Raw genomic sequence first — 21,682 nt, 5'->3', positions numbered from 1 at the left:
ACTTTTGCATTTGCACTTTCATATGAGCATATACAGTAGACCATAGCAAATATATTGACAATTATAAATAAGATTGTTAATAAATGTAATAGTATTGTAATAGAGATTATCTTTGAAACTATTTGATATTATTAGCACATCCAATGAGCTTAATAGGGCAAATATTTATTTAAATGAGCTAAAATAGAGGGAAACAATAGCTTATGGCATTATTGCAGATAGACAATATTGCCTAAATGAAAGCTGGCACTGTAATTTCCTGTTAGACCATGGTGCAAGGAATTTGGCCGAGTGTTTTTGAGGCTGTCAGGGATTTAGGTGTTCCAAGGTATAGCAAACGATCGATACCTCATCTTTGCCTCTTAAAGAGCAGGAAGCCCACTGTTTAATGGGAATCTGAGTTTAGGGGCTTAAAGTTACTATGGTGACTTAAAGTAAGATTTTCAGATGTTTGTGGCAACTTGTGAGAGAATAATACAGGATTTTTTTTACAACCTAATACGATATATCCGACTCATTATTTCTTATCCAGTTGAACTTCCTCTTTCTCAGTATGGCAGAACGGAGGTAATTGACAACACGCTGAATCCAGACTTTGTGCGGAAATTTGTTCTGGATTTCTTCTTTGAGGAGAAGCAGAATCTTCGATTTGATGTGTAAGTACAGATTTATGTCTCTTCTGTATGATAAGTAGTTTTGTATAGCTATTTTATGTCATTGATACACATATAATCATAGTCAGTAGAACATAGTTTTTAATCCAATACATTATTCTTAAAAAGACTCAGTTTAAAACATTAGATCCCATGTCTTCTCCACTTTCTCTTTATTTCTCTCTCTCTCTCTCTCTCTCTCTCTCTCTCTCTCTCTCTCTCTCTCTCTCTCTCTCTCTCTCTCTCTCTCTCTCTCTCTCTCTCTCTCTCTATCTATCTATCTATCTATCTATCTATCTCTTTGTCCATCTCACCTTCTGGACACCCTGGAGAGGTGATCGATGTCCTGTGTAGGGGATTGGGGGAGTGCTCAGGGTAGATCAGGTGCAGCCTGCAGCAAACCCTCACTCAGAGCATTCACATGGATCAGAACTTGACAGCCTTCCAAATTCACTAACAAACAATATCTGCATTGCTGGACAGAAAATTGCTTTACTTCTTTGATAATCATTCATCCCTCTGTGAAGCTTCTCATATGATTTTCATTTTAACATTATCCGTCTTTATTACCACCTGCCTGTAATATACTTATACCACAATATTAATTTATTTTTAGAATTGCCTGTTTTATCTACTTCATGCAATAGCTGGATGTACAGTTCTCCTTATGTTTTACTACCCCCTCCATCCTGTTTCAGTCTCACCACCACCTTCATGTGCTTTTTCTTTTTGTAATAATCAATAGCAGCTCCAACACAGCTTTCCTCTACTCAAGGGGAAGGCACTGTTTATAGGCCATGTGGAAAGTTGTTTTTTGTAAGAGATAAAGTCTGTTTAACCCTTTTCCTGCAGTGTCCATACTTATGGACAATCAGTTTAATGTATTGCAGTATATTAATTGTACATACAATATTATATACTATTTGCCTTTACAAATGAGGCATGTCTCCGAAATGTTTTTAAACTAGCTTTTTACACAAAAGATTAAATTAAGTATTTTCTTTATATTCTAATGACTCAAAAGAAGACTGTACCTTTTGGATGTTGAAGTGTTGGATCTAAAAATTCATTTAAAATGTGTTATTTTGGTATGTATTTTTTATATTTATATATATATATATATATATATATATATATTTTTTATACATTTTTAATTGAAAAAAAACAACAGTTTGATAATTATTTATAGATGAAAGGGTTTCACATCATATGAACATTATTTCATTACACTATTCCATTAATCCATGAGTTTATGTGTCATAGTTTGTTTGGAAGGATGCCCACATACCTGGCCTTGTGAAGGGGTCAGCAGAGAGCTGAAGTCCCCAGCCATCTGGATGTCAATAAACAGATGGAGCATGGCATCATCTGTCTTTTTAACCATGTGTGTAGGGGGTCTTGTGTTTGTGTGAGTGCGAAGAGAGAGAGAGAGAGAGCTTTAAGGGAAGCGGGGTCTGTAACATCTTTGTCACATTCAACATGTGCTGTTATGAAAAGCCTTTGTTTAAAGGCTCTACAGAATTTGTTTTTAACCAAATGATCTTTATTAGTGTTCTGTAGGATTCTCAGCGTTTTTGTCAGGTTGTTTCATTATAAATAATTACAACATATACTGCATTTAATACATATATTTTATTATTAAAGTTCAGTATTATCATTATGTCAGTACAGTTAAACTTTATGGTGAATTTACTGTAAATTAAGTCCTGACTAGTGGGGACTGTTGAGTCATTATGTTTGGTGAGCCCCTGTAGTGTAATGTTGATGCTAAGCTAATCCCCACTGAAAATCATTAGGGGTTGAATTATTGATAACTCATATGTTTACTGTGTCCTTCTCTAAAATGCTCTACGCTAGCATTGTCAGTCTCCTCATACTTCACATCTTTGTTGGTGAATATCATTAACATCATGTACATCTGCGCTTGTTTAATATGGATGATCCTATGTCTAGTTTACCATCTGATTCTCATACACACACACACACACACACACACACACACACACACACACACACACACACACACACACACACACACACACACACACACACACACACACACACACCTTTATTTTAGATTTAGTCCCCCTTTTTTGCTATAATAACCTTTATATGTTTTAGAGACAATGGCATTGAGTAAAAGACAGGAGATGGAGCTGGAGGTAGCAGAGCTAAAGAGGCTGAGATTTTCATTGGGAGTGACGAGGATGGGCATGATTAGAAAAGAGTTTATTAGAGAGACATGTAGGACGTTTTGGGGACAAAGTGAGAGAGGCCCGATTAACATGGTTTGGACATGTGCAGAGGAGGGACATGGGGTATATCAATAGGATGCTTATAATGCTGAGGATGGAGCCACCAGGAATTAGGAAATGCCAAGGAGGAGGTTCATGAATGTGGTGAGGGAAGACATGCATGTAGTTGTATGTGTAACAGCGAGGGCCAAGAAGATATGGCTTAATTCTGACTTTTCCTCTTGCTTGAGGTTTTTTTTTCTCAAAATTCTGATATTATTTCTTGCAATTACGATTTTATTTCTCACAGTTCCTTTTTTTAGCCAGTTGGGCAGCATCAACCCATCTGTAGTGCCAGAAAGCTTTACACATGAAAATGAAATAGTCTACAATCAATAGAATCACATGATATCAAACTAAGCCTCCGATCCCTGGAGAGAACTCTGTCTAACAATCAGCTCTGGAGGAGACAGAACAAGACAGATGAAGCAGAGGACCCTCGTTCATACACCAACAGCTTTAAACTTCAGGCCGACAACATGGTTAATGGTGGATGTACCAGAAATGTTGCATGTCTATTAGAAATAAAGTCAGAATTGCGAGGAAAACTGATAAAACAATTAAAGTAAAAAAAAAAAAAAATAAATAAAAATTCCGACAATCGTTGAAAAAAAATTGTTGGAATAAACGGTAGAATATTCGATTGCTAAAATAATCGATAGCAACACCCCTAGAGTATTCTACTGATTATTCCATCGATTAATTGTGTAATAAGAAGTACTTTAAAAAAAATTAAGAGCAATACTAAATATACAATAGAGAAAATAAGACGGGTCTCTTAAAATTTATTTTCTTTTTAGAAAAATATACATTTTTATTGCTGAAATTGCAAACAAGAATATATGTGAAATATTTAACACATTTAGTGCATTTAACTGTCAGCAAATGCAAATACTGATAAAAATATTTAAATATAAAAAATATATATACAAATCTATTTAAGATTTAAAGCACTGTACAGTGTTTTCCTTATGTTTTAGTTTAAAATTATCCCAAACTTTCTGTCATTTTCTTTGTTCGGAATCTTCTCCTCTCCCCTCTCTGTTTCCTCCATGTTCCTCAATTTTTTTATTCTGCAGCATCTTCTAAGTTACCTATCCATCTCAGTAATATTGGTTAGTGGGGTTTTTTAAAAGGACTAAACAAAGCATCAGGGCAAATAGTTTACTCGAAGGAATCATTTCGGCCCTAATACAGTTTAGCATGCTAGAGATAATGTCATGGCTTGGGCTCGCATGCTGCTTCTGGAATAGGCTCACAAATCTTTATGAATGATGCAACTCATGATGGTAGCAGCTGAATAATTTCAGAATTCTTCAGAAACATTCTGAGTGCCAACTTACAAAGAAATGCATCCAATCTAATTTGGAGGAACTTCATTGTGCAGCAAGACAATGAGCCAGAACACACTGCCAACTCAATAAAAGACTTCATCAGAAGAAAAAAAGTGAAAGGTAGACACCAAGTCAATTACCAGACCTTTACTAAGTTAATCTTTTGCTAGCCAGAAATGTTGTACATGACCTGAAGGCTCAAATGTCTTATATATATGATTTATTCTGATGTCAGAAAATGCAGTGAAACGGCCAATCTTCAAATTTGGACTTCTGTTCGAGAATGGCTGTTGCATTGTTCTCATGGCTGTGAAATTGTTAGCATTTCTGTTACACTGTTCAGGCACCCCTCCTGAATATTTTTTCAATAGAAGCTGCAGGTGCAGTTTTGTAAAATAAAAAAAAATAAAAAAGCAGTTAAAAACCTTCAGACATTCCTGTGTAGGGAGCACCAAAATACCCCCATTGAAATCCCCCCTATTTAAAATAAGGTGTTTATGCATGTGTCGGAGGGGTGGTGTGCATTTGGGCATGACTGTATGTGTTTGTTTGTCTAAACCCATTTTTTAAGCTGTTTTGTAGTATGATAGTACCTACTTCTCCAAATATTCTTTTACTAAATAAATTAGTTCTGAAGTAGTAGGTTATGGTTTTACGTTAAATGTATTTGATTCACTTTTAACATAATATATCTAACATACCAGTTTATATTGGTAGATAAGACAGATAAAAAATTATAATATTTATTGCCTGGTGGAAACGAACAGAACTGTTGAAAAGATGAGATATTATTGCATGGTCTTTATTGTGGGTATTCTTAGCAACCTGTCTATTTCTGTAAGCATGAAAAGACACATTACAGGTATGCCATTACCAGTCACTGGATTGCTATTCACATGCATGGCTGGTGTGCTGAGATTTGCATAGATTAGTGTGTGGTCCTACAGAGAAGACATGGTAAATAAACAAAAATATGCATGAAATGTATTCACATCAAGCTAATACAGTAAAGGAAAATAGCAATAATAATGTTACTGCTGTGTTTCTGTGATTTTTTTTTTTTTTAGGCAATTGCGCTAAGTGCTTAGTAATGTTGCACTTTATGTGGTATATATATTTTTTCTTATAGTAATAACTGCAGTTTAAGGCCCGTAAAGTGGTGCTTAAAGATTTTTGCATCTTATTCATCATTCGTCTTTTGTGCCAGAGAGAGAGAGTCTGTTGCATATTCTTGCATTTAACATGCCCTGCCATTTATCTATAAGAGACCAATAGAGCTTATTTTTTTCTTTGTGAAATATTCATATTTTATTTTAGCAAGTAGCACTTACTGCTTATGGTTCACACTGTAGTCCATAATTGAGTTTCAGTGATTAGCACCTATATTATATTATGTATCATGGTAAATTAAGAGCCATTTGATTGACACAGATACAGATAACATTATCCATATGACATTTCACACTTTCCCCTCATGTTAAATGAGGAAAAGTTTCATGTATTTTGAACAAATTCTCAATTGCTCTATCATTTATAATGAACACCATAATGAACACTTATCCCTACTGATCTCTCACTTTCAACTAGAAGTTTTTCCTCTCAGCTTCTTCCAAAGGTCATATCAAAGCAATATTTCAGTCTTCCAATCAGGCCTGTGGAGATAAGGGTGCTATCCGACAGTGTGCTGCAATAACAGGTCAGAGAGAACGCGAGGCAGTTTCATCTTATAAAAAATATGATGCACAGACTCCATGCTGGGAGGACACCAGTTCTAATAATGGGCACTTGCACTGACAAAGTGATGAGAGACATTTAGAAAAAATGGTGTTCTTATCATTTCGATTCAAGAAATTGCATGAAGAACCATTAATATTTCCATAAATACATTTGACCAAAAAAATCCCAATTGCAAAAGTAGCTGTAATGTAATATCTCCTGCTTTTTGTAACAGTGCTTTAAACTGGAATGGAGAAACACAATTTGTCACATGCTGTAGCTTATTTAAAGTGATTGTTCTCCAGTGTGCAACAGGACATTTTAATGGAGGCATTTTGTCAAAGTTGCAATGCTCATCTCGGCTATATTCTTTCCTCATTGTATGTAAATGTGCACCACTACATTTCTCGCAGTGAGTTTAGCGTTCCTGTGCAATAAAATCTCATTTCAGCACCGCTCGCGGGCCTGCACGCTGTGCCATAATTTCATTTTGATACCGGCACACATCAGGAGAGCTCTCATTGGCTGAATGGAACTGTTTTTAAGCTGAAGATTGAAAAAAGGACGGGGGTGAAAAAACAGAGAAGAAAATAAAGCACCTGGATGAAAATAGACAGTGTGGCTTACGTACTATAACAGAGACACTTTAGTGTAGAGTTCAGTTTCTAAAATTTGTAGGGACAAAAAAGGTAAAAATGCTCTTGAATATTCATGCTTTTTCTTTGTACCATAGAGTAAATTCGTGAACCGCTACTTACATATTACACATGCAGGCCAAGTCCTTAATAATCCCTGCAGATTTCAGGAACTACTGTGTCGGTAATGTGGTGTATGTCTTAGCCATCCATCATGTCCCTTGGGGATCTGGAGCTGTCACACTACTCACTGCTTCTTAGCCTAGAGGAGCTTTCACATGTCCATCAGCACAGCCTGACCACAGAGACAGAAACACCGACAGAAAGAAAAAGTGAATTTAAATGCAGGAAGACACCTCTGGACCAGGGGAGCCTTCTCTTTTCCTAAAACGGATTAAGGGTCTGCATGTACTTGTTCACAACAGATAAGATAAGAGAGAGCAAATACTGAGTAGGAGCAGGCAAAAACATATGCTAGAAAAGAAGTAAAGACGATTCATTGGTTTTAACATGATTAAAAATAATGTGAGAGTCTTAGTCATGGCAGATCATAAGAGTTCCTCCAAGCCTTGTATGTTAAAAGGAATGCACCGAGTGATCACATTTCAATCTCCCTGCACATGGCACATATCCCAATGGGTCATTTTTTTCTCCTGCTGTAATTACCTCAGATAAAATATAAACAGAATAAAAAATAATTTCTTAGTGATATCTATCTATCTATCTATCTATCTATCTATCTATCTATCTATCTATCTATCTATCTATCTATCTATCTATCTATCTATCTATCTATCTATCTATCTATCTATCTATCTATCTATCTATCATCCAGCAAACCAGCCAGCCATTAATCCATCTTTCCATCCATTCATCAGTCCATCCACCCACACAGTATGTATATATGAACACAGTTTTTTTTGTGTCTTAATGTCGACACTTTTTTCTGACTATATTCATCATCCAGTCCATTTTTCACATTTTGTTCCAGGTACAATGTGGACACAAGAAGTTCAAACATCTCTAAACACGTAAGCTCATTTCTTCTTGCTTTGCTATTTAGGTTTGGATCAATATCTGTCGTTTCTGACTTTAGTCAAAACAACAAGGTGTAAGCATCACTCTGTCTGACAGATGACCTGCTTCTGATTTATTTTTCTGTCCCAGATATTTATTTGACATCCTTCTCTTTTTTGATCTGCACCCATCCCATATCCCCCCCCCCCCCCCCGCCTTTCGTTATGGATGAGCAGAAAGTAAGTAGTCCTACAAAAACAGCTACATTGGGTATATCAGCTTAATCAAAGCAAAAGTACAGAAATAACATGACACTCCTGGGATTTCCATTTCTGAACATAGAGTTAATTAGCCTGAGAAATTCATTAAAGCGCTCATCTGAAATGCTGAAAACTCAGCCAAGTAAATATGAAAAGGGCTCAAATTATTAGTGTGTGGTGTATAACTGGTAAAATTAATGTTAAAATAACTTTTAATGGCCTAATGTAGCTAATCCTGATACATTAGTGCCAAAACTCCTGCACTCAGCTAACTTGCACAGTGTTTATTCTTGTTCAGGTGCATTGCTATAAACACTACAGGCGTTAAGTGCAACATTAATACTTACTGCAATGTTTATGTCCATGAGATGAAATGGCTCAAAGTAGTGTTACGAGATGTGATCTTCAACACACACGATACTGAAACATAGTTTCACATTTTTTCCCCCAAACATGAGCTTCTTGTACTGCTGCAATGTAATCACCAAGGTAATAAATGTTTTGTAGTTGTTATGTGCATTCATTTTAAACACAATCATATTTATTGGATATAAAACACATTAGGGAATACAGTTATGGGAAAATAATTAACAGCAAAGTGGTGTCCTGTGTCTCCACATGATGTGCCATTAAATATTACCACAATAAAGTTGATTACTTTCCAATGACAAAACATTACAAAAATATTTCAGTTCTCAACATTTTCAATGTTAACAATTATATAATGTTTAAAAATGAACTATAATGAACTGTTTTTGCGTAGTTTGGAGGACTTTATCAACATTATTAAATGAGAATCCAAAAGCTCAAATCTCATCATTATATAAAAATTCCAGATTAGTGATAATGATGTGGATGACTGAAACTCTTTACAGACATGCCCTGGAGGAAAGCATATAGAATTTTGTTGAAAGAATGATACATAATTTGACTGGGTGAAATACAGTAGTATAATAATATACAGCTTATCATGATGCAATTCTCTCGCTTCGACAGTCCCATCAATTACCTTTTTAGTCTCTTTTCCTGTTTTGCTTATTTGTATACAGCACTGTGCATAGCCTCAGGCACCCTAATGTTTCTAAATACAAATTTTGTTGTAGATGTCTATTTTGTGGTTTCTGCATTATTGAGTCAGTTTAAAAAACATTTTAGATTTCCCAAAATTTTCAACATAAAATCTAATGTTACAGAAATGTCAGAGAACAATGTAACATATTACATAATACACCACTTTTCAGACAAAAAATAATAATGAAATCTCTCAGGGATTATGTGCAGAAATGGAAGGCGAGTGTGACAGTCAGCGCCTCCAGAAGAACTGTGGCAGATTTTCACCAAGATATCAGAAAAACTTACTGATGTACTAATTGTACTGATGCATTTTTTTTTTTATAAAGCAAAGGATTGTCAAACACAAAATGTACTTTATTTTGATTATTACTGCTTACTGCTCTTATTAGATTTTATAATAGGTAATGTTTAATTTATATTCCTGAAGGATTTATTGGTTTACAGTGTTTCTTTACATGTACAAGGCTTTGTACTGTAAAATACCTTTGTGCAATACTGCACTCTCCATTGCTATAAGAGCTCTATACCCAGTTAATATGTCCCTCTGGTTTTAGGATTTCCTGGGCCAGACATTTTGCACACTTGGAGAGATTATTGGATCTGCAGGCAGTCGACTAGAGAGAACGCTATCGTGAGTCCGGTTTTTGTGATTCATTATATTCATTAACCCTGAATTATTAAGGCACATCCTTATTATTAAAATCAGAATGACTATAATTTGGTTAAGTCATTGTGGATCAGTTTTCAGTGAGTCAGTTCTTATGTTTACTTTAAAACCTGGAACCTTCGTCCCTCACAACAGTTCTTTCTTATTATTTCTCAATAAGTCTACACAAACCTATGCCTACTGCCTAATAAGCTTCAATCCTTTAGGTATGCTATCTCATAAAAAATACTGATGCATTTAAACATGCACGTAACGTATCTGTGTTTTTAAAATATGCAAAATGTTACACAGCCATAGCTGATGAGTTATTTTTCTCACATGCCTCTGGATTACTAGCAAAAATGCTTTGATTGCTTTTACCTTTTTAAAGGTTTCCATATGCACATGTCTCTGTACCGGTGTGTTAAAGCCATGTCTTTCGGATTTATTTAGCTTGGGGTTCCATATAATCTTTATGAAGTGGCTTGGAGATTAAGGTGCTAGGCAGAGTAATTGTTCTTTTTGAATGCTCGATGAAAGTATTTAATATTCCTATATATCTAAATTGCCAACATTTAGGCACCTTGCTGGGCATCAACCTTCGGCTACATATCTGGGTTGGTTACTTTAGTGAAATCCCTTGTGAAAGTGCTGTTCATTTCTCTCCCATTCTCCTGATTATTTAATGTTAGTCAGCATAGGCTTTATGTTCATAAATAAATAAAAATTATAAAAGTACATTTTCTGTATACTGGAGTCCAATGATCGAGATGGCATTATGAAATATCTTAAAATGTTAAAACTACATTTAATGTTTGTTCTCTTCATTTACAGGAATGTGTTATAGTATGTTATTGTAAAAAAAAAAAAAAAATATATATATATATATATATATATATATATATATATATATATATATATATATATATATATATATATATATATCTAATGTGAGGGTGATATTGTAATTGTTGCAAATTTATGGCCATACTGACTGTGTATGATTGAGTCAACATTTGGAACCCAGGTGACTGGATCAGATCCCAACGAGATCAACTTGTTGTCCTTTAGCTGTAGGTCACCACACCAGAGAGCAAACACCGCTGACCCTCTCTGTGCAATTAATAAGCAGCTTTCTCATTAAACATATTGAGGTTGGAATTTATTAATATTCATTCATGGGGATTTGATTTAGTCATGAACCTTTTGGAGTTTTTTTAGAAAACAATTAATGGGTATTAATAGGACTATGTTTTATAGGTTGTATTTAATATTTTGATTGCTCTGCAATTTGCTGTTTAGTATTTATCAATAATTATTTAAGTACAAATCTACTTTACGGAGTACCTACACCATCTCTCATATCTCATAATTTGCTTAATAACCACACTTTCAATGTTTGAGTACCTTAATATTTATATCTCAGTGTTCTCACATCTATGGGCTAAAAGGCTTGCTTATGTTTCTCAGTTGGCATGCTACACTAGTAGTCCAAGAAAGCAGGTTTTTTAAAAAAAAATATGCCTTATATATGTCATATATTTTCTCTATATATGGATGTGACAACTGAGAACCAACAATGCGGAGTGATTCAAAGCTAGTCTGTGGTAGTGAACCAGTTGTCCAACTGCAGCTATGGTTAGGAGATTATATAACAAAATGACAAAAGAGACAGCTCTGTTTTTATCGCAGCCAACTTAAAAATTATTTTGGGTTTTTTTGGTTGCAATTTCATAAGACCATTATTTACTAAATATTATTGTGTGTAATACAAGATGCATTAGTTATTTAGTTTTATTGTACAGATTGGAAAATAGGTATTTGGCTTCACCAGGCAGTATAAATGCATTATCAACCAAACAAACATAAAAACAACATTAAACTACATTAAAACAGTATAAAAATCTAATAACATTATTTAAATTTTTAGTCTGCATATATGATTATATACTTTAAAATAACAAATATGAAGCACAAGGTGGATTCAGTGGAAACAGATTAATTTAATTAACCATCAAAAAATAAAATAAAAATAATTTTTAGGGAACCACCAGCCACGCCTCCCCCTGCACTCAACACACTCGCAGCGCCTCGCCTTCGTACTAATCACCTTCACCTGTCTCCAATCTACGCTCTCCTTTATAAGGCCCCCATTCTCACTCACTCACTGTCCGATTTACAGTTCATACTAGCGATCATCTCTGGAGTCACCCTGTTTCGGATTATACCTGTTTTCGTGCTTCAACCTAAGCTTCTGTCTGTGTACTACGGCAAATAAAACGTACTGACTGTATTCTGGTCTCCGACTCTTGATCTGAGCGTGACAGAAGATCGGACCTGTATTGACAACTTACCTCGATCGATCCACAGCCTCCATTTCGGATCTCATCGTGCTTCATAACGGAAGATCAGCTATTCAACCTACGCCAAGGGTCTTCCCTGCTCATGGACTACAGCCTCTGCTTCCGCAGCCTAGCAGCCAGCAGCGGCTGGAACGAAACCACTCTCCACTCTCAGGGTTTAAACCCGGACATTAGGCTGGCCATGGTGGCGCACCGAGAGTGGAAGCCTTCATCCAGCTGTCCATCTGCATTTTCCAGCGACTGGTGGCTTGTTGGTCCTCGGAAACGGAATCTACTCATCCACACTCCATCTCGTCTACTCCGGAGCCCGAGCCCATGCAAGTCGGATCTCAATGGCTGTCGAGAAATGAGAGAGAGTGTCGCCTTATGGCCAGAGCCTGCCTGTATTGTGGTGAGCAAGGGCACTTCATCACCCAGTGTCCGGCCTGACCCCCCACGCCCGACGGTGAGTACTGTCGACTTCACCGTGGAAATCATCCATCTATCTAAGCTCCCGGTCACACTAATAACCCCCACGCTCTCCCTTCTGTTCTCCGCCCTAGTAGATTCCGGCTCTGCGGGCAACTTTATTTTCTAGGACTGCCTGGAACAGCTTCAGCTGCACCGTGAGAGAGGGACATGGGAGCTGGCGGTTCAAACCATCCAAGGGAGACCCTTAGGCTGTAGTTGGGTGAAGTACTGTGCCCCGGTGGTCATTTTTCAGGTCGGCCTGTTTCATTGCGAGAAAATCCATTTCTTGTTCTGGAGAACTTTACAGCAAGCATCATACTGGGGCATCCCTGGCTGATACAACACTCCCTGAAGTTCTCATTGAACCCCTGTGACATTCTCGAGTGGAGCCACCGGTGCAGGGAGCATTGTTTACACCACCTACCCTGTGTCTGACCCTGATCCACCTAGCGGCCACACTCATGGAAATCCCTAATAACTCCCCGGAGATGGAGGTTTCCCCGGAGTAACAATCATTTGCGGACATGTTCAGTAAAAAGGCAGCGACTCGCCTACCCCCCACCACCCGTAGGACTGTGACATTGACCTGTTGCCAGGACCTAAGATTTACAGGGTGCATGTATCTTTACTAAGCTGGACCTCCACAGTGCCTATAACCTGGTGTGCATCTGCCAGGAGGATGAGTGGAAAGCGGACTTCATCACCCCCTCTGGTCACAAGTATTGTGTCATGCTGTATGGCCTGTCCATTTCCCCTGCGGTGTTCCAAATCTTCATGAATTAGGTTTTCAGAACGTTTCTCCACTGGTTCATGTTTGTTTACATAGATGACATCCTTATCTTCTCCTGAGACTCACCGAACACTGTGGCCATGTCACCCAAGTCCTGGAGTGACTAAGGGACCATCATCTCTATCTCAATCTCGAGAAATGTGAGTTCCACCGGCCGGAGGTGCAGTTCCTGGGATATGTGATCGGCTGAAGGGAAAGGCCAAGAGCCTCACGTAGACCCCAGATGCAGAGGAGGCCTTCCAGGAGCTGAAGAGGAGATTCATTGTCACCCCTCTCCTAAGACAACCGGATCCCCGGCTCCCATTCATCGTGGGGGCAGATGCCTCCTAGACCAGCGCAGGGGCCGCCTTATCCCAACAGTCGGGAAACCCTCCCCAGCTCCGGTTCTGCGCCTTCTTCTTGAGGAAGCATTACGACATCGGCAACCGGGAACTCCTGGCCATCAAACTTGCACTTAAAGAGTGGCATCACTGGCTGGAGGGGGTGGCACACCCCTTTATAATCATCACAGACCATAAGAACCTCCAATACCTGCGAGAAGCCAATCGTTTTAACCCCCAACAAGCCAGATGGGCCATGCCGTCAGTCCCTGCTGAGATCGATCCTTGAGGCTCCAGGTTCCGGCCACCTGGAAAGGACACAAACTCTCTTTCTGGTCCAGGCATGCTACTACTTGCCCGGAATGAGCGGGAAAGTCTCACGATTTGTACAAGGCTGCTCTGTCTGCGCCATCTCTAAGACCCCATGACACTTACCCGCAGGGAAGCTGGTCCCCCTGCCTATCCCGCAGCGGCCGTGGTCATACCTGGGGATTGATTTCATTATGGATCTGCCCAACTTGGACGGTAACACCTGCATCCTAGTGGCTGTTTCCCCTCCATGGCCTGCCTACAACCCTAGAGACTGCAGAGGCATTGTTCCATCACGCCTTTTGAAACTTCGGTGTCCCTGAGGAAATTGTGTCCGACCGGGAACCCCAGTTCACATCCCATGTGGGGAAGGCGCTCTTCCAGCACAGTTAACCTGTCATCTGAATATCACCCTCAGACCAACGGACAGACGTAGTGGAAGATACAGGAACAAGGACGCTACCTCAGCTCGTACTGCAATCAGGACCAAACTAGCTGGAACCGATTTCTCCCCTGGGCCGAATATGCACAAAACTCCCTGTGCTAAGACGCCACTGGCCCGACCCCGTTCCAGTGCGTGCTGGGCTTCCAGCCACCATTGTTTCCCTGAATGGACGAGCCATTCAACATTTCCCCCCTTACGAACCGGGTGACCAGGTCTGGCTGTCCACCCGTGATCTGTGCCTATGGCTACTCTGTACCCTGGACACTGTTTTTGGCAAAAATATCTGACTGAAATGTAGTTAGTAGTAGTAATAGTACTACATTTAAGGATGGCTGTTTTTGTCGGTTTGCACAAATGTACAGCATTTAAATTTGTAAATTTGTAGTTTTTACTAATAAGATGGTCTATTAGGTTTATCCCTTGGTATCTCAAAATCATAATAATAATATTGACACTAATATTTAGTGTCAGATCTATTTAATGCTTATTCAAACCTCATATAAAAAAAAAATACTAAAAAAATATTCGAATACAGAGCTGAAATGTTTTCCACATAACTGAATAATGAAAAAGCAGGCATTTTTCTATTTTGGGTTTATAATTTATTTTTGAAAAAATTTCAACACATCTTACAGTCGTTAATTGCCATTATACTGAACATGAAACTATGCATGTGTGACGTGTTTTAGCCAGGGTCAGATTTACACCAGGGGCTTAGTGCAAAAAAAAAGAAAAGAAGTATTCCACTTTATTAGTGGACAATTACAGCTCTGATTATACCAAAGAATAGTCTCTCTCACTCTCTCTCTCTCTCTCTCTCTCTCTCTCTCTCTCTCTCTCTCTCTCTCTCTCTCTCTCTCTCTCTCTCTCTGTTTCTTGCTTTCTCGCTCTCATATATTGCCTCTACTTTTCTTATACACACTCAAAAACACATGAAATACTCCACTGACTTGATGGGCATTGTTTCTATGGTAACTAAGAACTTCTCCATCTCTGGTGTAGTGTAAGTTGAGTGAATTCTTTCGTCAGGCTTTTTACGAATTCTCTTTTTCTTAACTTGTTCTTTTGTTCCCAACAATAGATCAGGGGGTTTTATAGAAAAAGGTACATAGTACAGCTGTATTAGTGTTGAGCTGTATTACTAGTGTCAGTCTCTCTCTCTCTCTCTCTCTCTCTCTCTCTCTCTCTCTCTCTCTCTCTCTCTCACTCACACACACACACACACACACACACACACACACACACACACACAAAGAGAATGATGTACTGCTGTACTTAGGTCTCTAAAGATAATACATGATTGTACATGAATATGTACACAACACCATATTAACTGTGACTGTTTAATTCCTGTTATAATTTCTCTTCTCTCACTCTCTGTCTCTCTCTTTCTTTCTCATTTAAATTTTGGTTCAAATTTACCTTCAAATTTAAAGGTTTTATTAATGGCAAGATTGTCATGACAACAATAGCCATTTTATTACAGTTGATCCAAATTAGATCAACTTACATTCTAAAAGATCATTTAATTTATCAGAATCTACCATAGGACAGAGTGCTGCTACAAGTCTGGGGTTCATTAAGTGGTCTTTTTAAGATTATGATATTTTTGGAGGATTATTAATAGAAGTTACCCAGTATGTTTTGACAAGTTAATACAGGAGATATGTTGCACATATGGATCTATAAATAAAAGCCTATTTCTCCATATTTCTACTATAAATTATTTGTGTACAAATATGGCTTTTATCAAAAATTATGTTTAGGTACATGTTTTCAATTTTTGACATGGGTTTAGTAAGCCCGTGTCAAACCATTAACAATAGACAACAAAAAAGTGAAAAAAAAAAAGAACAATACACCTTCTGTAAAAGATTTTTCTAGCCAATGTAATCATATTATATCACTTCACATACAGCACATACAGCACATACAGCACACACACACACACACACACACACACACACACACACACACACACACACACACACACACACACAGAACAATTGATTTGAAGAAAAAAATTCATGCTTCCTAACTCTTCTGTGTATCAGAGGTAACGTATGTATCTACATGTTACTCTTCGAGGAGTTCAATGCTGTCTTATGCATAGTGTAACTGTACTTCAGCCGAACATATTTTTACATCAAATAATGTTTAGCATACAAAACATTCTAAACTATCGTTACCACATGCATGTGAGTGCTTTCTGAGCAATAATATAAGTCAGATTCAGTATTTTGTGATGTTTCAAGCACTGCATATTAATACCCATGTATAAGTATTCATCCAAAACAGTCTGAAAATGTGTAGTAGATACTGAACTGAAAATACATACAGGAATTATGAACCCTGTACATTTATGCCAAGGAGACCAGAGAAAATGAGAAATCTAGATTTGACAGATTTGGGTCCACCCTGACCTCAGCAGCAGCAATTACAGTATTCATATTTCATTCAAACACATGCATGCACACACACACACACACACACACACACACACACACACACACACACACACACACACACACACACATTGTCCAACACATCACATCCTTTTTCATTATTTAACAGGTAGCAGCCTCTGACCTACATAAAATGAAAGCTTTTTTTTTTTTACTTTAATTTATTTTCATTTCCTCTTCCAATTTAATGACACAAAGAATCTCTTTACCTCCAAGAAGATTAGAAATTCGCAATGTTTTGCACGAGAATCCAGCTGCACCTTCTTTGACTAAAACCTAGTCCAGAAGCAGGAGGTAAAGATGATTTTTTTTGTCCTAAATGGTTTTCAACATGTTGTGTCTCATAGACAAGTCGTAAGTAATTCTAAGATGACTAATGAAATATTAACAGGCCATATGTAGCCATGTTTGATGTGCCTCTGCAGAGTTTGACTGATACTCTAGTAACTGGCACAGTGCCAGATGTTTGATGTAACTCCAAAGTCAGGAAGTACAAGCGAATGGAAAAGACTTTACACCAGTAATGAACAGTTCCTTTTATAATAGTCTTTCTTTAATTGTTGATTAGACCACTAAATTAACCAAAGTAGTCAGAGTTTCCATTGGGTTTGAATATACTTCTATGAAATTATTTTCTATTGTCAGCTGTTGCTGAATAGTCTGAAATTAGCAGTTTGTTAATGCATTTTCTATATATTCTTGTTTTTTGATTGTGGACTTCTTTTGCTTCCTCTGTCTTATTTCAGGATATTCCTGTGCGTTACCATGGAGAGGAGACTTTAGAGTCTTTGTGTGTTAGTATATGATTTGTTTCAGACTTGTTTGCATATGTATGTAAGAGCCTTTCCTTGATTTTTTGCTCAGTAAGCTCAGAATAATGCACATCTATAGCATCTCCAGACTATGATGCGAAATAATAAAGGTGTTACCTGATTTCATTACCTGAAACTTTTTGAGAGTAGTTTTTCAGATGAAAGATTATACTGTGTCTTGCATCATCTTTTTTAAACTTGACTCAAAGAAATAATACAAAATGAAGCAAACTAAACACTGACCTCACATTATATGTACCTAAAATATCGCTCTTAGTACAAACATACACATTCTCTCCTGTTTTATTTTGCTCCTGTTAACGTTTACATTTGGACTCTAAATTACTGCAATCTATTCAAAGTAATTAAATCCAGACAGGAGATAATTGTAGGATTATGCTGAATGAATGAAGTTTAGTTACAACCATTATCTATAAACACTCCCGTTTAAGCTGCCACAGAGTCTTATTGATATGTATGACCCAGAGTTGCCACTGAAATTAGATATTTAGAGGTGCCACAGAACCTCTTACACACACACACACACACACACACACACACACACACACACACACGCACACAAACACACACCACTGTGCAAATAAAAAAAAAACATTTCTCTTTCATTTTTCCTCAAATTAAGCAATTGCCTTCAAGTAGCTAGCGCTCTCCTATCTAACAGCTACCACGCTAATGTGCGCTTCCTCTGAAACATCTAAAGCGACCCAACACTATCGCATCAAACTGCCACTTATGCTGCATCATAAAGGTAGTGTAATGCCCTTTGAGGAAAATGCTATCTACCCTCTTCCACATACATGAGCTCATTAATTACCACAATTGGCTTGTGTTACAGTTATAGGCAGGGACTAAGGACGGCCAGTTCAAAGCAATTCAGTAAATTGTAAATACTTATTCAAAATTTGTAGTACATTTTTTATTAGCCTTGATTTCTACTAGGTAGCATATGTTATTATATTTTTACAGTTAGATGGTTTACAAATGACAAAGTTATTCTAATAGGTTAGCTGTGTATGTTGACCACCACTAGCACACCAAGATTGTCATTAAGTGACAAATGTCAGGATTTTGGAACCAAGAACTACGTTTGCAAACAGCCAGCACACTTATATGTTTTTATCACATGACCTAATAATTTGTCACTGATCAAACACCTGTTTCCTCCTTTACTGTAAATAAAGACATATAAAATAGCCTTTATTTGTCACATATACATTACAGCAGAGTGAAATTCTTTCTTCGCAAATCCCAGCTTGCTTGAAAGATGAGGTCTAAACGCAAGGTCAGCCATGATACAGCGCCCCTAGAGAACAGAGGGTTAAGGGCCTTGCTCATGGGCCCAAGAGTGGCAGCTTGGCCATATGGGGGCTTAAACCCCCGATCCTCCGATCAGTAATCCAGCACCTTTACCACTGAGCTACTACCTAATATATCTAGTAATACTGTACACTTTACTCTGTGTCTTGCATTTGTCTGTCCATGATTGTTATTGTTGTTCAGAATATGATTTGTTTTGCTTATGTTTCTATACATTTTGTGTTTTTTTTTTTTTATGTATTTCTATTTGTTAATTTGCATACAAGTCATGTGTGAAAAATGCGTAGCTTCAATAATTGATTAATGTACAATGTTTGTGTCCTCAATTCTGAAGAAAATCAACTTACATTACAGCCAGTCTTACAGGGAAAAAAAAAAAACTGACTTTTACTTGAATGCTCTGTATGTTGCATTTTGCAACAAACATATATAAACCAAGCTATTTTTTTTTTTTACCACTATTCTATTCAAATAAGATTTATATGTAATCAGAATCAGAATCAGAATCAGGTTTATTGGCCAAGTGTGTTGACACACACAAGGAATTTGGTTCCAGCTGTTAGTGACTCTCAAAAGTACAGACATAAATAAAACCTATACATGACAAAACAGACAAGACAAGACAATAACAGACTATACAAGACAATACAAGACAATACAGACAATGTGAGACAGTATAGACAGTGTGGGTATTAAATAGGGATACAGATCAGTAATGTACATAAAGTGTGAGAGTGCATGGTAGTGCAAATGACAGTATTGTGTGTCAGGTATGATTAGAGAGTTTACTATAAAACTTTGTACAGTATATAGCAGCCATAGTGTGTGCAACATATACAGATGATGTGATGACTGACAGTTCTGTGCAGTACTTATAGATATGAGCAGGGAATATAATTATGGTCAGTTATTAGTGAGGCTGATTGCTTTGGGAAAGAAACTGTTCCTGTGTCTGGCAGTTTTGGTGAACAATGAAACATATGTAGACATATGCCCATATCATGCCTAAAGTTTGTGCTTTTCACAACATATTTTCCAGGTTTATTAAATCTATTTCTGCTCTTCTTTGCAATGACAAACAGACCATACCATATTGCCAAATTGTGTTTTCCAAATGTGGTCTGGTTTTATTCTTGTAATTGTTTAGACAGCTGAGAATACAGAAAGTTTACAAAGAAGATAATAGCTACATTAAGTTAATACCTTGCCACAAAATGCATGCTTGGGCCTTGGTGGTAGCTCCAGTGGTTAAGGCGCTGGATTACTGATCAGAAGGTTGGGGTTTCAAGCCCCGGTATCGCTAAGCTGCCACTCTTGGGCCCTTGAGCAAGGCCTTAACCCTCCTTGCTCCAGGGGTGCCGTATCATGGCCGACCCTGCGCTCTGACCCCAGCTTCCGAGCAAGCTGGGATATGCGAAGAACAAAATTTCACTGTGCTGTCATGTATATGTGACGAATAAAGGCTATTCTATTCTAAATGTTGATACAGTATTCAGCATCAGTATATACAGGTGCAACAGATAAGTTGCATGCAAATGTGTTTTCTTTTCTGTGTAACTTGGTTAAACATTCCCATGGTTAACATGAGTGCACTGCAGTAAAGATATGTGAATGGTTCTCATTATTTCTACCCTGTATATCCGGTAAAGCTGGGTTTTTATGCTTAAATGACTAATAGAGCTGCTGTTCATCCTGATACAGTTAATAACAATTGGATTTTTAAAATGGTTTTGTTTTTTACATGAATATTACATTTATTAAGTTAAGCATTTCTTTTAGCACTACACTTCATTTCTTGGTACAAAGAAAGTGGCAGTCTGGATCTTTTTTCTTCACTTTGCAAGATTTGATAGAATGTTTTATGAAAAGGATTTGATTTATTTTACTATTTTATAAACCTAGTTTTTTTTCCCATCCAAGAATAAATAATAGGTGATACTTCTGAATGATTTTCTGTTAGATTTCATATGCTATCTTCTCAAGAAGCTTTTTTTCCCCCTCATTTATGACTGACTTTATACAACACTGGAGAAGGTGGCCTTGGAGAGTTTATTGTGACATGCAAAGCAGTTTAAGGCTTTTTTAAAAGATCTTTTAAAAAGTATTGCACCTTTATATCATTGTGGCATGCTTTATATCGAAAATTAATTTTGACACACACTTTGCCTGTATTACTCAAAACCTGTCTAGTTTAAAAATAGAATTTGTGCATATAACAAATTAAAAATCCATCATTCTGAAAAAAAGCTATAGGATGTGACTGACCTGTGAGTATTTTATGTTTGTTGTATGGGGAAATTGTCTGACGTATCATACATATGCACAAGACACAGTATATAAAGATTAGTTTGAAAAAAACTTTTGTATGTTTTTAAAAACCAAAACGGTCTGGTTGTAATTTTAGTCAGGATCTGTTTTTTTAACCGAAGCATAACACTTGGTAGCATTGGGCATGTGGGAAGCAGCAGCAGTTCTATCTTTTCTCTTTCATGCTTACAGTATATAATGGGCAGGACACAGTGTTACTCTCTGTTGCAGTGCTGTGCAACTAATTATTTAAAATTCATTTAAAAAGACAACTCTTTATTTTGAATTTCTTATTGTACAAAAATCTATCTATTTTTGTTAATGAATATGTTTTCAATTATTCCCAATAGTCTATTCTGTTTATTTCATTGCGTTTGTCTGTCTACTTTTCTACCTGATCACCCTAATCAGATTTCAGCCATCACTTAACATGTTGCCAGAGTCAAAGGAGCCT

General features: G+C 37.2%; 1 protein-coding gene across 1 annotated transcript in view; it reads left to right on the top strand.

Annotated features, from left to right (window-relative positions):
* The window catches only part of LOC310718998 (copine-9-like), a 95,490-nt gene that overhangs the window by 30,831 nt on the left and 42,977 nt on the right, over positions 1 to 21,682 (top strand). Inside the window, exons 4-6 of the mRNA XM_083528180.1 lie at positions 553 to 656; positions 7,624 to 7,663; positions 9,538 to 9,614. Coding sequence (XP_083384306.1) covers positions 553 to 656; positions 7,624 to 7,663; positions 9,538 to 9,614 — 221 coding nt within the window. The remainder of the gene's footprint in view (positions 1 to 552; positions 657 to 7,623; positions 7,664 to 9,537; positions 9,615 to 21,682) is intronic.

The sequence above is a fragment of the Silurus aristotelis genome (assembly GCF_946808225.1).
Source record: "Silurus aristotelis genome assembly, chromosome: 2".
NCBI classification, from domain to species: domain Eukaryota; kingdom Metazoa; phylum Chordata; class Actinopteri; order Siluriformes; family Siluridae; genus Silurus; species Silurus aristotelis.
This window is presented reverse-complemented; position numbering and strand designations above follow the sequence as displayed.